This window comes from Chiloscyllium plagiosum, unplaced genomic scaffold (genome assembly GCF_037043375.1).
Source record: "Chiloscyllium plagiosum isolate Xiang-an unplaced genomic scaffold, Cpla_swu_hap1 HiC_scaffold_7, whole genome shotgun sequence".
NCBI classification, from domain to species: Eukaryota; Metazoa; Chordata; class Chondrichthyes; order Orectolobiformes; family Hemiscylliidae; genus Chiloscyllium; species Chiloscyllium plagiosum.
In genome coordinates this window covers 65,005,462-65,021,521 of record NW_028270145.1, presented here as the reverse complement: position 1 = coordinate 65,021,521, position 16,060 = coordinate 65,005,462, and the positions used below count along the sequence as shown (strand labels likewise).

Sequence of the window (16,060 nt, the reverse complement as noted above, 5' to 3'; positions counted from 1 at the left end):
TAATAGCAAAATGTTAACTTTTAAAATCTAGATCCTTCTGCTGATATTCTGAGCATTAAAGACAGAGAAGAAAATGATTTTGTAACCAACCAAATCCGAGAAGAACAGGGAATCACAGGACGAGTCTGGCTCGGAATTTCTCTAGGTAAGAAAGGTAAGAGAATGTGAGAGCAATGAAAACAAACCTTGCTAAGTGTTGGAAATACTGCATTTTTTCATAGGCGTACATGGATATGTATGTAAACAAATAATCACTGATATCCTGCAACTTCTTTTTATTTTCCACCTACCCTGCTTTCCTTTTAGATTTTGAAACACCATCCCAATGAAAAACCACTGAGTAGTTTGTTTGGAAGTTAATGCAGAAGGAGAGGCATTATCATATAACTAATGGGAAATGGGATGTGTGCACTATCCTTCTGCAGTGCCACTACTGTGATTTGTATTTATCTGTTAGTCTTAATATCCATCAACCAGGCCTTTTTAATAAAATACAATTACAGATTATAACTAATTCTGCATCTTCGTGGACAATGCTTATAATAAATGCATATTATCAAGGAGCCCTGCCAAAATAGGAGAATCCGGGAAACCCTGCAAAGTTTAGAGTTGTACTGAGCATGATGGAAGGTGGATGTGTTTTGTTTTCTGGAGGTTAATCATCACAGCTCTAAGGTAACTCAGCAAGAGGTTCTCAGGGTAGTATCCTAGGCCCAAACCTCTGCTCAGACCTTCCACCCCATGGCCACTACCATCTGGAAGGACATGGGCAGCAGATATACGGGAGCACCATCCACCAGCAATTTACCTTCTAAACCACTTACCAGCCTGTTGGAAATATCACTGTCTCTCCACAGTCATGAGGTCAAAATTGACAGTCATAATACTACTATGGTTACAAATTGACTATGGTGGTTTAAGAAGGAAGCTCATCACCACATTCTCAATAGCAATTAGTAATACACTAGCCTAACCAGCGAATTCCACATTCCCTAAGTTAATAACAAAATTCACAACAAGACTATTTTAGAAACAGAAGAGATGAGCCTAGCAGGTTATTCTTCAGTAGGTTTCCCTCAACTGAAAACCAAACCAAACTCTAACTTTTTAAACAAGGTGGACATAAAATCTAGTAAGGTGACTTCCAACAAAAGAAAGTTTGAGTCTTTTTATTGACTTTGTCAAAAAAACAATTTCACTATCTCCATGGAGCTTAAAATAAATCAATCTTTCCACAATCCTTCAAAACTCAAGTCTTCTTAACAATATTCATTTAGAAAAACAGGAAGCCTGTGGAATTCACGACCACAAAGTAGTTGATGCCAGAACATTGAACGTATTCAAGAGGTGGCTAGATCTAGCACTTGGGGCGAATGGGATCTAAGGTTATGGGGAGAAAGAAGGATTAAACTATTGAGCTGTACAATCAGCCATGTTCGTGATGAGTAACGGACTAGACTCGAAGAGCCGAATAGCCGCCTCCTGGCCTATCTTCTATATTTCTGTTTCTGTGTTTCCTCTATTCATTCTTTCTGCTCAGTCCATGTGACCCCTAGGGTTTTTTGAATTTTAGAAATTCACCACCAATTCATCAATTCACCCAAAAAAGGATTTTTTTGTAATCCACTTGTTCAAAGATGTATTAACACACCTCCTTGAGAAGGTAAATCTTGAACCCAAGACACTCTGGCTCACAGGTAAGAGCATTACCAATTTGCCATTCGACCTTTTTTTCTAAATATTTTTATTGAAACAAAAAGGATTTTAGATTTTTTACAAAATTACAAAACTAGTACAAAATAGTTTGATAACTTTATACTAAAATAGCAATAATAAGAAGAAAAAAACTATAAACTACTACTCTACTCCACAGACTACCAAAACACAGAAAAGAATAGGAAAAAAACTCTAAAACCAACTACACCAATAAATAACCAAGGAGAAAGAAGAAAAATAAATAGACAAAATAAAGTTATACTAGTTTTTTTACAAGGTAACTTAAGTTACATTCAATTAAATTACAACACTCAGCACAGTCTCATCACAGCTCCCCAACACTGGGAGCAGTAGTGAGCAGACCCTTAATTGTATGGGATTCTTCCTCCCAGGGGCCCCCAAACCAACAGCACAATCCTCACGCCCAGACAAAGGTCCTGGATAGTATAACTGATACATCTACATCGGTATAATTCAAAAAGGGCCGCCATGTTCTGTGAAACAATTCTGTTTTCTGGTGCACCATACTCTTAAGGAAGTCCAGGGGCAGGTGTTCCATGACACTCCCATGCCAACTCAAGAGTCCTGGGGGATTTTCTGACACCCAGCTCATTAACATGTTCTTCCTCGCGCAGAAAGAAAGGATATTAAACGATTTCTTCCCATGTGCATCCAGGAAGAGAAGATTTGGAAGACCCAGTAGGAGGGATACCGGATCTGATCCAACCCAACCTCAGTTCCCAAAACCTTTGCCAAAGCACTCACTATGTCATCCCAATACCCATGAATTTTGTGGCATGACCACAAGGAATGAGTAAGAGTACCAATCTCCATTTTGCACTTTGGGCGCATTGGGGACACTCCTGTCTTGAATTTTGCAAGCCGTTCTGGTGTCAAGTGGGCCCTATGAAGTACCTTCGGTTGAATAGTCTGAGTCCTGTTACACGTCGAGATCATCTTAACATTTTCCCAGATGTCCTCCCACATCTCTCAGGAGATTTCCACCCCTAATTCTTGAATCCAGGTTTTATATAGCTGTTCCATGTCCAGCGACACAGTACAACCTAGAACGTGATAGAGAGTGCTAACCGAGAGGGTTCCCACTGACCGGACCACACTCCCTTCCATGTCCGATTTTGTAAGGATTGACCATCAAGTGGTCTTTTTTTTTGTACAAAGTCTCTAACTTGGAAGTAATGAAAGAGATCTCTCCTCAGTAGCTCGAACTTCCAATTCAGCCGTTCGAAGGACATTATGTCCTCCCCATCGAATAGATCTCCCAAACAGGAGATTCCTCTGGACTCCCAAAGCTCCACCAAACCTGGCTGAAATCCCAACATTCCCACTATAGTGAAGGGGGAGGTTTTTTTGTAAATTGCCCTCACCCTGCCGCATCATTCTCCATGCTTTAACTGTTTTTAGGACAACCGGGGTTTTACAAGGACCCACAACAATCCTCATCTTATCCATAAACAATAAGTTAATGAGGAGGGAGGCCTGAATGTCTAACCAAATTGATCACTGATCCTGACAAGCCCATTCAGCCACACAGGATAACCAGGAACTCAGTTGCTACTTCCTAAAGTCTGGAAAATCTAGACCCCCCCCCCCCCGCCCTCCCCTTTCTTGCGTAAGCTGCAATTTATCCAGCTTAATAAGAGGCCATTGATGATGCCAAATAAAAGATTCAAGTCAGCTTAAAGCCTGCACAGTGTTTGCCTTGGCAGCATCAAGGGGAGCTTTCTCATGGGATATATAAGTGAGGAAGAACATTCATCTTAACCAAAGCTAGCCATTAGAGCTTTAAAATGATTGTCTGGTAGATATTTTTGAATCGACTTAATCAGTGATGTTATTACTCAACTATCACTGTGCCACAATAACACTTTTTTGTTTAGAGATGGATATTTATTTTTAATTATCCAGAAGTGCTCTTGCACACAACTGAATACTCCTTTATTCCCCCCTCCAGAAAATCATCTGTTTTTTTTTGCATCTATTAACCACAGTCATTAAGAACATGTGTTTTACAATTGATTAATTTAAATGGAAAGCACGTTAATGGCAATGCAGTCCGCCAGAGGTGACAAAGGGATTTTAATATTTGGAAGTGCTTTTGCACACAACTAAATGTTCTTCTTTCCCTATCACCAAATCACTCATGGTAATTTTTCAGCTATAACCCATCACTAGGAAATAATTTGTTTTTTCCAATTGATTAACTTACATAACCAAGATTTAAATTACAGTGCATGCTTCTCAGAACACCCATATCTTTCCATGGAGACATTTCTTTCAGATAAACAATCCAGCAATTTGGTTAGTTGTAATTACTCATTTGAGTTGGGAGAATTTTATTTCCTCTCCAATGTTTGCTTCAGGCTTGCAAGGTGAATTCTAAGTGTTTTTATTTACCCATTTTAAGGAGTGCACATTATCCCAAAGGGATCAGTGGTTTGTCTTGTAATTCAGTAAGTATTCAAGTGCAGGTGGGAGTGACTGTCCTTGACATCAGAAAGCATGTAATAGAGTACAGCATCAAGGAGCCCAAGTAAAACTGGAAGCAGACAAGCTTTGCCTGAGATGCATCATTAAAGCTAATCAATTTTATATTCTTTGGGTCACCCAAAGTCAGAAATTTCAGTACACACTTCTCCACCTGTTTTGTAAAATGTTTTGTTCACCTTCAATGTCCTTTTTCTTATCACTGTACTAAGCTCAAATACAGCAAACCATGCAAGCTGATCTTGTGTCCTGACCAATCCGTTGTCTGATTAGACTGCACAACTGTTCCATTTTACTGGAAGTAGCTGCATCTTTTTGTGTATATCTTTGATTTATAATAGGATTAATATTCTCTAATTTGAATTGTTAATGTAAATTAACAGACTTCTTTTACTATTTTATTTCTGATCTAAAGACACGGAAACCAGCCTCCCAATCTTAAATTCCTTTCCAACCTTGCTAGTGCCATTCCATTAAATACATGATTCACATACATCATGAAGATGCCCAAAAGTCTCAGCCATGGTGCCAATAAAATGTGGCAGGATCTGTTTTCATTTGGATGCAGCCCTATATTAACAAATCAGCCCTCGTTGAAAACTGCCAAATCTTCAAAGCATACTTCAAGCCAAAAATGGACCAGTTCAATTTCCAGATTATTCCAAACTTCTATGGTGCTTCTTTCAGAGATTGGAGAAGCACTTCTCTCTGAAGCAGAAAAAGCAGCTTTTATATTTCTAGGGCAAAAAAATTATCTAAATTATTGGAGCAATTTTTTGTGACAAATTAGATTTCTGCCATCTAACACCAGAAATGAAGCTGTGCATGTTATCTCTCTTGCTGAAAATGTGATGTTGGTAAAGCGCAGCAGATCAGGCAGCATCCAAGGAGCAGGAGAATCGACGTTTCGGGCATGAGCCCTTCTTCAGCCCTTCTCCTGCTCCTTGGATGCTGCCTGACCTGCGCTTTTCCAGCAACACATTTTCAGCTCTGAACTCCAGCATCTGCAGTCCTCACTTTCTCCATGTTATCTCTTTTGTCCAGTAGAGTAAATTTTGCAGTAAGAGAAGACCATAACATACAACTAGGAAATTGCTGTCTGCAATTACAATTTACTATAATTGATATTAATTTGGTATTGCAGTAAACCTGCAGAATTATCAGTTCAAATGTAGCTTCAAAATCAAAGCCCAGTACTAGAGAGACTGTGGAACAGAAGGCACAACAGAGAAACTCTAGCACCGGTCCATATTGCTTAGCTGGAAGAATAATGTCAAACTGTTGCTTGCATACTTGAGAATGATATTACAAGTGCAAGTTGCTATAATCAGTCATACCCTTTTTTGAAGGTTTTCTTGATTAAGATTCAAATATACAAGTCACAGTAATGTGTTTTGTTAAATTATTTCACATTTTTGTCCTGCCACACAGATAAATCCTTACTGTGGCCAGATGGTTCAAACCTTGCTTATGCTAACTGGATTAATAACAATCTCTCGGTTCCAACTCATGACAAGTGTGCCGTTATATCTTCCAAAAATGGAACATGGATTCTAACCAGCTGTTCAAAAAGTCATAGCAGACTTGTCTGCAAAGCTCCAATGAGTAAGTTTTTACATTAATAACCAAGAATTGAACCACTGAAGGCTAAGATGTTAAACTAGATTTTACTGTCTATTAATTTTGGGAGTTGTGACTGCCAAGTAGTTTTTAAAAAAAGTTAAGTGTTAATAAACAATCTGTCAGTGTTAGCAAAGATTTATAGAATCTTGTCACAGAATCAAAAAAAAATCACAAACATGTGAGAAATTAACATGTCTTGATTTGTCACCACAAATGTCATGTGCCATTCTATACCATTCTATGTCATGCTCCATGTTGTGAAGTTAAGAAAATAGGGAGAATTCCAAATAACATTTTAATAGTTAAATATGCTGGTGTTTTCTAAGGTGCACCCTGACTTATTCACTCATGGGACATGGACTTCGCTGACTGGTCAGCATTTATTGCCCATCCCTATCTGCCCTTGAACTGAGAGGCTTGCCAGGGTATTTTCAGAGGGCAGTTGAGAGTCACCCACATGACTGTTTGGTCTGGAGTCACATGTAGGCCATATTAGGTGAATTAGTCAACCAGATTCTTCTGATGATCGATGGCTTCATGTCATCAGTCGATTCTTAATTCCAGATACATTTTTTTTAATTCAAATTCCACCATCTGCCATGGCGGGATTCGAACCTGGGTCCCCAGAACATCAACTGAGTTTTGGGATTAATAGTCCTATCAATAATATTACTAGGCCATCCCCTCCCCTATGAATAAACTTTTATTTCTTAAAATCATTTGATAGCACAGAACTGGAGTATTGTTGGGGGAAAAAAAAGGCAGTTTTGTTAAAGCTTTACATCTTGAATTCATCAGAACATTTTGCAAGAATTCAAATTAAAGGGACAAGCCATCATTTTGTTGCATGAGAGGACATTCTTGATTGTTATAGATGTTGCCATAGAGAATGCAACTAATAATGCTAACTGACAGGTTTAAAAACACAGCTTAGTTAGATTTTAAACCATGAAGGATACTTCTAATTGGCTAGGCAATGCTCTGTGAAGTGATCCAGTGAATGACTCCACTTTTTTATTGAGATCATTTGTTGAGGTACAGTTCATGTACATGTGCTTTCTGTTTGCAGGGCCCTGTGTTTTGATATGGGGCTTCCAGTACACACTAGTACACCACACCTCAAGCCTGAATGACAAACCCTAAATCAGTTGTCAACATATTTGTTTGTACTTTTAGGTTCCAGCAAATGTTGTCCAATTGCAGAGTCACATCAAATGTTGACCACTATCTTGCAAGTATTGCCAGTGCAAAGTTGAATATAGTCAGCACGTTATTCTTCCAAACACCAAAAGGGCATGCTGGTTGATGTTATATCTGCCAATCTTTAGGATGTACAGCCTTCATAACTGGCATCATACCAGCACTGAAATTCATATACTATATTACTCTTCCATGTGATAGCTGGAACTCTTATTTCATAAGATTTCCTGGGTTTCGATCGGTATATATCTCAAGTAATAAGTGCTTGGTTTAGCTTTCGGACATCTGATAATTCTTTATTCTTTACATCTGAAAGAATGAGAAGAAAGGGGTAAATCTTTTTCAAATTACGTAGGTAGTCTCTAGATATCTCAGTAGTCTGAACTCAAATTTTTTTTCCCCCAAATTTTCATCTCTTTCGGAAACTCATCAGAGCACAGCCTGTGAGAAGAGAATGAGATATGCTGTATTCAAGTGAAAGTCACCATAGTCTCAGAGGTCCAGAGACTCCTCTCTTTTAGCAAGGGACACCTGGCAGTGAATTTAACCTGAGGTTCAACTAGAGTCGAGGCTTTCATGGTGACCTCAGCTGGTACTGGAGTTGAACCCATGCTGTCAGTGTCACTCTGCATCGTGAATTAGACATCCAGCCTACCGAGCTGCAGAGCAAGGATGTTTGTGGCCCCTCCCAAAATGATCGAGCAGTTATCCCATCACAGTATCAATGATTTGAAACACATACGCACAAAAGATGCGTCATGGAATGAAAATGGTACCTGTATTCAACTGTATATATACAAAATGAGATGTCTTCACATGATCAGTATTTTAGATCATAACAGTTGCCAGCACCGCCCATGGAATTTTAGGAGTTTAATTATTTGCCCACAATGAATGTGATTTCCTTTTTTCAGCAGTTCAGAATCCTGAGTAGATAAATTGAGAGCATATACAGGTTATAAAATGTGTATTACTGTTTAAAGCATGCTTTTTTATATCATTTTATTATATATCATTTTATTTTATATCATAACATTTTTACTTGGGGAAAAATTATTCATTGTTTTAAAGACTTTTTCTAATTAATAAATTATATTCTGTGAAACTTTTTTCAAATTTGTTGTTTTGCAGGATCCAGTCACAGAGCTGCAGCATTAGTGATAACAGTGATATTTATCTTGCTGCTAATTGGTGCAGTTGTGTGGTTTTCGTACAAAAGGAATAAGTGGCGATGGGCTAATCCCTTTGGAACTGTGCATTATGAACGTAGTTATAATGATCCCACAGATTCAGACAGCACAATTATGATATCAGAACTTAAAGAATTCCATGATTGAAATTTGTTATCAGTGTCACCAAAATGCTTGAGGAATTTCAAAACATTGACATATTTTGTCTTTAATTTGAAAAATTGCTAAATAATTTCACTTGTATGAATATTTCCTGACTTGCACTACTTACATTTTTGATAAATACTGCTACATAGTTAGTATTGTAGTAGTTTCCAGAGGGTGTGTTCTTTTGTGAAATATCTGCTTTAAAAACATATTTTTATACTATATTAAGTAAACATTCCAATGATGGAAAGAATCATAATATATGCAATGTGTTAACTCCATAAAAGACTTCCAGTATTTTTCCAATCATGTCATGATATATAGTTGCTGATATGACAGATATTTACTGATATCTCTATATATCTTAAAGCCATTGGAATTTCACATTAACAATGTAAAATCAAATGTGTGTACATTTTAAAATTATATATATATAATATATATATAGTGTAAGGGGTGTTAAAAGCCATAACACTTGGATTTTAGATGGTTTGTGTAAACTGGGGAAAATTGCTATTGTTTATGAAATCCTACTTAGTATTTTTATGTCAGTGCCTTGTAACTTTTTTCTCACAGCAGACCTTCAAAGTTTAATAATTAGTTGTAAACCAATCTCTAATCCAAATATAAGATTAGGTTGCATTAAGTTTCACATAAGTCTTTCTAAAGCTTGGGGTTTGTTAATGCATATAAATTCTTTACTATTATGATACAGTATCTATAACAATTAAAATTGCTGTTCTCAACAAAACCATCTTAAAACATAGTTTATTTTAACTTTGACAATTACTGTCTAAACCATATATGGATGCTTAAGGCATCTCTAATTCCAAAAGTTTCTGCTGTGCTTTTCTTTGCGTGTATTTAAAACTCTTTTAAAAGATTAGTAATAGTCTTTAATTATTTTAAGGTTTTTAATTGGGTGATTTAACAGAAGCACTTCTCATTGATGAACATTAGTCGAGATGTGACCAAACTACTGTTAAATTCAATTTAGTGAATACTGTACTGTGCAATATGATAAAAAGAATAGAATGTGTTGCTTTACACCTATCTTATAAAGCAGAAAGACCAAAAATGCAGAGCAATACTGAACTGTGTTGCCAAATATTCTATCCTTGAACTATTTTTTGAAATCCTGAAACAAATTTAGTAATTGAAGTTTTGAAAATTAAACATTTGAGTAACAAAGTGCTCAAAAGGCCAAATCAGTATTATAATTTTGCCATCATGCTTCTTTGAAATACGATGAAATTGAATAATTTTGTATTTTAAAAAAAAATACTTGACAAAACATTTTAATTTCACCAGACTTTTAAGATGAGAGTTAGGAAAAGTGTTAGAATAATTCAACTTGTTTACTTCTTAAACTAAATTATGAACGTTAGCAAAAAAAATTATCTTCATATAATATGAAATGCATTCTTTAAGTTGAATTCAATTCCTTGATTTTATTAAGATTTTACAACATTTTTGGCAATTGACAATTACGTGGGGACTTACTGCGCTGTGCAATTGTGCTTGAATTCTGCATTAACTTTCAGGTTGCTTTTTCATATGCTGATGTTACTAACATCCTGTTGAGTAAATGGAAATCATGCTACAGCTGGAGTAGGGACAGTTCAGAATTAAATATTTTACTCCCAATTAGGTACTAAGAGGTTGCATAATGGTAGTAATCCAAATGCCTACACTAATGCCTGTCACAGGTTTAAATTCCAAGATGACAGCTAATGAAATATAAATTCAATTTTTTTTAATTTAAAACTTGTCTCAGTAAAGATACAATGAAACCCTCAACCATCAATTGTCATAAAACCCAAAACTAAAAGAACCATGGATGCTAGAAATCTGAAATAAGGAACTCAATCATTCAATGCCCTGAAGAAGGGTCAGTGGACTCAAAACATTAACTTTGCTTTCTCTCCATGGATGCTGCCATATGTGTTAAGTTCCTCCATCAATTTGTGTTTTTTTTTAATCCTAAAAAGCCATCTGGTTCACCACAATGTCCTTTAGGGAAGGAAATCCAACCTTATCTAAACTGACAAATAAGTCATATCAGATTCACAGTAATGAGGTTCACTCTTAACTGCCATCTGAAATGAGTTGGCCACTCAGTTCAAAGGCAATAAGAATGAGAAACAAATGCTGTTCTTCCCAGGGGTGCCAACATCCAATAAAAAAAAAGAAAAAAATAACTAATTTCACCAGGACGGACTCATTTCTGTATATTTCACTTTTTATTCTGGTCCAGGCAAATGAATAAACTGGGTCGATATACTACCTTTCATCTTGAGGGCCTAGGCTTCACTTCAACCTGAAATTGAAGTCTCTTCTGTCCAGTAATGTTGTTTTGTAAGTTAGTTTTAGACAGTTGTAAAATAGTTCATAAAGTGAGTTAGAGCAGGACACACAACAGCAAATCCTTTGAAAATCTTGCTGAGTGGCAGCAATGTAGGTAGTGACAAGATGAAAGTCCACTACATGAGGTGGAGGTGCTGGTGTTGGATTGGGGTGGACAAAGTTAAAAATCACACAACACGAGGTTATGGTCCAACTAGCTACCTGATGAAGGAGCAGTGCTCCAAAAACTTGTACTTCCAAATAAACCTGTTCGTCTATAACCTGCTGTTGTGTGATTTTTAACATTTACTTCATGAATGTTGCTCCTTAGGATGTCAGTTTGAGAGAAATTTATGGCAATGTGACCTATACTGCACATTTCCATGAAGTATTTCACATTATTAGACATCCAAGATAAGGAAGTGTTACATTTTACAGGACGAACAACATTGATATTGAACACCAAGATGCACCAAAAAAAGTAGCCCCATCTTTCTTGTACAAAGTTGAACAGCTGCATGAATGGTGATCATGGTTACATCTGTGGTACAAATAATTTTACCTGTGTGGATTGGTGACACATGGACAAAATTGAAAACAAAATATTCTCAAATTTGGATGCATGTAAATATAAGTATTTTGTTCTGCAAAGCAGACTCATTTGTCAATGTTCTTTTAAAATGTATTTGTATGTATATAAATGTTCGGAACATGCCTTTTTCTGTGATTAGAAACTGAGGTTAACTAGGAAGGGGAAAACAAAACAATATTTGTGAAAATTATTTTAGTGTGGACTGCTTTGTTCCACACACTGTTAATGTATGTTATACAACTATTAAAAGCAGCACATGACTTAATTATTTTTCCTATTTCTGATTAACTTTATTTGCTCATTTACTGTGTAACCGTCCATAACACACTGAACAGTTGCCATTTGATAGGAACTGCCGCTACGGACAGTTAAGAATTTCATAATCCCTTTCTTTTTTTTAAAAAAGAAAACCTTGTATAAAACCTTTGTGACAATATGCTTTCATAAAATGACTACAGACGGGGTTCTTATTGAGATAAAACGTCAAAAGATTTATTCTCAAGACAGCTAAGTACATTGAAACTCTAGCACAAGTCCATACAATCTGGACTGTTTCACTCAACAGGTTGGCCGACTTGCTTTCCTGATGGAATCCAAAATACAGTGGCTATTATTCAAAGTCGGGCTATTCTTTTGCACAAAGATGTCACAAAGCATGAATATTTAATATTACATATGTCACACTCAGCTGATTTCCTTATTAATGATATATGCCATATTGTTACATCTTCCCATTCCCTTTCTGTAAAAGATTGGAAGTTCTCCCATGGAAAACGTAGAAGGTTACAAATCAAAAATAAGAGGAGCATTTACAAATTAAGATAACATTTTGACAGATTTATAATACAACCAGATCACGTTCTTATGCAGTTCTCAGAATGTAGTTGGACAATTTCATGCTGTTCGGTGTTGTCTGTTATAGATTTGTGTGGACTGTTCATGGTATATTGATATGAATCAATATCTTGGGTTACATGTAGATTATCATCCACAGTTGAAATGTATTATCTGTTATGTCTTAGATTATGACTGTTGCTTATAGCAATATTGTATAATCTGGCTAAGCACATTTTCTCCATATCCTTTTAAGCATCCAAGAGCTGGTGTTATTGTCACGCACTCTCATGTTTGAACTGAAGCATTTGTCTACTTCACACTTTGTACTGTTCCTGAATTGTTCACTCCTTTCTTTCCAACAAGAAATTACATGCATCCAGTTGGGTGGAAAAAATGTTCCAAGTTGCCTTACACTTTGTGATCATATATTTAAAATATACTTTCAGCACACTCTGTCAGACCATTTGATTGTGGATAACTAACAGAGGATGTAATATTTTGTACTTCCACTTGTACACATTTCAGAGTGGCTTACTGGCACACTCAGGAGCATTAATTTGATCTGCTGTGAGATACCAAAAATGTGGAAGATGGCAGTTAATGTGTCAGCAACTGTAGTACTGATAGCGTCCTTGACTAGCTTGATGAAAGGAAATTGGGTAAAGTAACCCATTGCTAATATATTATCTTGACTGCAGACTTGAAATAAGTCTGTAGTAATCTTGGACCATGAATTTCATGCTCCTTATATTGATGAAGCTGATGTACCTTGCAGGACTATTAATTGATCTGTCTGAATTGCCAGAAACACTACGTAGGACAAACAGGAAGAAAGTTAGCCACCAGGATACATGAACACCACCTAGCCACAAAAAGACATGACCCTCTCTCCCTCGTAGCCCTACACATGGTGGAAAAAAAACCGACCATTTCGACTGGGACAACACATCTATCCTGGGACAGGCTAAGCAAAGACATGCCAGAGGCCTGGCACTCCAACCACAACGCCATAAACAAACACATAGACCTAGATGCCATCTATCAACCCCTCAGAAAATGAACAGGAAATGACATCACCACAAACCCCAGGAACCCCATCCAGGACAAACATATAAATAGAAAGCAGGAGACAATAGCTTCGCTTCACTTGGAGGTCGCCACTGATGATGTTACCTAGCCAGGTAATGAAACGTCTGAACATCAAACCTACAGCTCAGCGAGCAAACCTACACCCTAAAACCCACGATCTGCCTTTGTTGATGCCAGGCCCATAAATATTTGTACTGAGTTTATACTATTAGGTTTGTATTAAAGATATTTTCAAATCCCCATGTTCAGAAATGTTATTGCACACATATAGAGGTGTTGGGACTTGAACATAGACCCAGGACACTACCATGGTGCACTACACTACGAGTGCATTTTAGATCTACTCATGAACTTATAGTTCACATTAATGGCTTTAGCATTTACAGAGGAGAAAGTGAGGACTGCAGATGCTGGAGATCAGAGCTGAAAATGTGTTGCTGAAAAAGCGCAGCAGGTCAGGCAGCATCCAAGGAACAGGAGAATCGACGTTTCGGGCATAAGCCCTTCTTCAGGAATGAGGAAAGTGTGTCCAGCAGACTAAGATAAAAGGGAGGGAGGAGGGACTTGGGGGAGGGCCGTTGGAATTGCGATAGGTGGAGGGAGGTCAAGGTGAGGGTGATAGGTCGGAGTGGGGTGGGGGCGGAGAGGTCAGGAAGAAGATTGCAGGTTAGGAAGGCGGTGCTGAGTTCAAGGTATTTGACTGAGACAAGGTGGGGGGAGGGGAAATGAGGAAACTGGAGAAATCTGAGTTCATCCCTTGTAGTTGGAGGGTTCCCAGGCAGAAGATGAGGCGCTCTTCCTCCAACCGTCGTGTTGCCATAGTCTGGCGATGGAGGAGTCCAAGGACCTGCATGTCCTTGGTGGAGTGGGAGGGGGGAGTTAAAGTGTTGGGCTACGGGGTGGTTGGGTTGGTTGGTCCGGGTGTCCCAGAGGTGTTCTCTGAAACGTTCCGCAAGTAGGCGGCCTGTCTCCCCAATATAGAGGAGGCCACATCGGGTGCAGCGGATGCAATAGATGATGTGTGTGGAGGTGCAGGTGAATTTGTGGCGGATGTGGAAGTGTCCCTTGGGGCCTTGGAGGGAAGTAAAGGGGGAGGTGTGGGCGCAAGTTTTGCATTTCTTGCGGTTGCAGGAGAAGGTGCCGGGAGTGGAGGTTGGGTTGGTGGGGGGGTGTGGACCTGACGAGGGAGTCACAGGGAGCGGTCTTTTCGGAACGCTGATAGGTGAGGGGAGGGAAATATATCCCTGGTGGTGGGGTCCGTTTGGAGGTGGCGGAAATGACGGCGGATGATACGTTGTACATAGAAGTTGGTGTGGTGGTAGGTGAGGACCAGCGGGGTTCTGTGCTGGTGGCAGTTAGAGGGGCGGGGCTCAAGGACGGAGGAGCAAGTGGAAGAGATGCGGTGGAGAGCATCGTCGACAACGTTTGGCGGGAAATTGCGGTCCTTGAAGAAGGAGGCCATCTGTGCTGTACGGTTTTGAACTGGCCCTCCTGGTAGCAGATGCGGCGGAGACGAAGGAATTGGGAATATGGGATGGCGTTTTTACAGGGGGCAGGGTGGAAGGAGGTGTAGTTTAGGTAGCTGTGGGAGTCGGTCGTTTTATAGTAAATGTCCGTGTCGATTCGGTCACCCGAGATAGAAATGGAAAGGTCGAGGAAGGGGAGGGAGGAGTCTGAGACGGTCCAAGTGAATTTGAGGTCAGGGTGGAAGGTGTTGGTAAAGTGGATGAACTGTTCAACCTCCTCGTGGGAGCATGAGGCAGCGCCGATACAGTCATCGATGTAGTGGAAGAAAAGGTGGGGGGTGGGGCCAGTGTCGCTGCGGAAGATGGACTGTTCCACATATCCTACGAAGAGGCAGGCATAGCTGGGGCCCATGCAGGTGCCCATGGCTACTCCTTTGGTTTGGAGGAAACCAAAGGAGTAGTCTCATAACCTGACTGCCCCGGTCGTCCCATTGTCTCAGCCTGCTCCTGCCCTACCGAACTCATCTCTGCATACCTCGACACGGTCCTGTCCCCCTCAGTCCAAGAACTCCCCACCTACGTTCGGAAAACCACCCACGCCCTCCACCTCCTCCATGATTTTCGCTTCACCGGTCCCCAACGCCTTATCTTCACCATGGACATCCAGTCCCTGTATACCTCCATCCCCCATCACGAAGGACTTAAAGCCCTCCGCTTCTTCCTTTCCCGCCGTTCCAACCAGTACCCTTCCACCGACACCCTCCTTCGACTGACTGAACTGGTCCTCACCCTGAACAACTTCTCTTTCCAATCCTCCCACTTCCTCCAAACCAAAGGAGTAGCCATGGGCACCCGCATGGGCCCCAGCTATGCCTGCCTTTTCGTAGGATATGTGGAACAGTCCATCTTCCGCAGCTACACTGGCACCACCCCCACCTTTTTCTCCGCTACATCGATGCTCCCACGAGGAGGTTGAACAGTTCATCCACTTTACCAACACCTTCCACCCTGACCTCAAATTCACCTGGACCATCTCAGACTCCTCCCTCCCCTTCCAAGACCTTTCCATTTCTATCTCGGGTGACCGAATCGACACGGACATTTACTATAAACCGACTGACTCCCACAGCTACCTAGACTACACCTCCTCCCACCCTTCCCCCTGTAAAAACGCCATCCCATATTCCCAATTCCTTCGTCTCTGCCACATCTGCTACCAGGAGGACCAGTTCCAAAACCGTACAACCTAGATGGCCTCCTTCTTCAAGGACCGCAATTTCCTGCCAAACATAGTCGATGATGCCCTCCACCGCATCTCTTCCACTTGCTCCTCCGCCCTTGAACCCCGC

The 16,060-nt window shown here is 39.6% G+C and overlaps 1 protein-coding gene across 1 annotated transcript in view; it reads left to right on the top strand.

The window, feature by feature from the left end:
- The window catches only part of ly75 (lymphocyte antigen 75), a 141,801-nt gene extending 130,212 nt beyond the window's left edge, over positions 1-11,589 (top strand). The window contains exons 29-31 of the mRNA XM_087988567.1: positions 32-154; positions 5,653-5,826; positions 8,176-11,589. Of these exons, the coding sequence (XP_087844693.1) occupies positions 32-154; positions 5,653-5,826; positions 8,176-8,381 (503 nt within the window). The 3' untranslated portion in view covers positions 8,382-11,589. The remainder of the gene's footprint in view (positions 1-31; positions 155-5,652; positions 5,827-8,175) is intronic.
- The last annotated feature ends 4,471 nt before the right edge of the window (positions 11,590-16,060 follow it).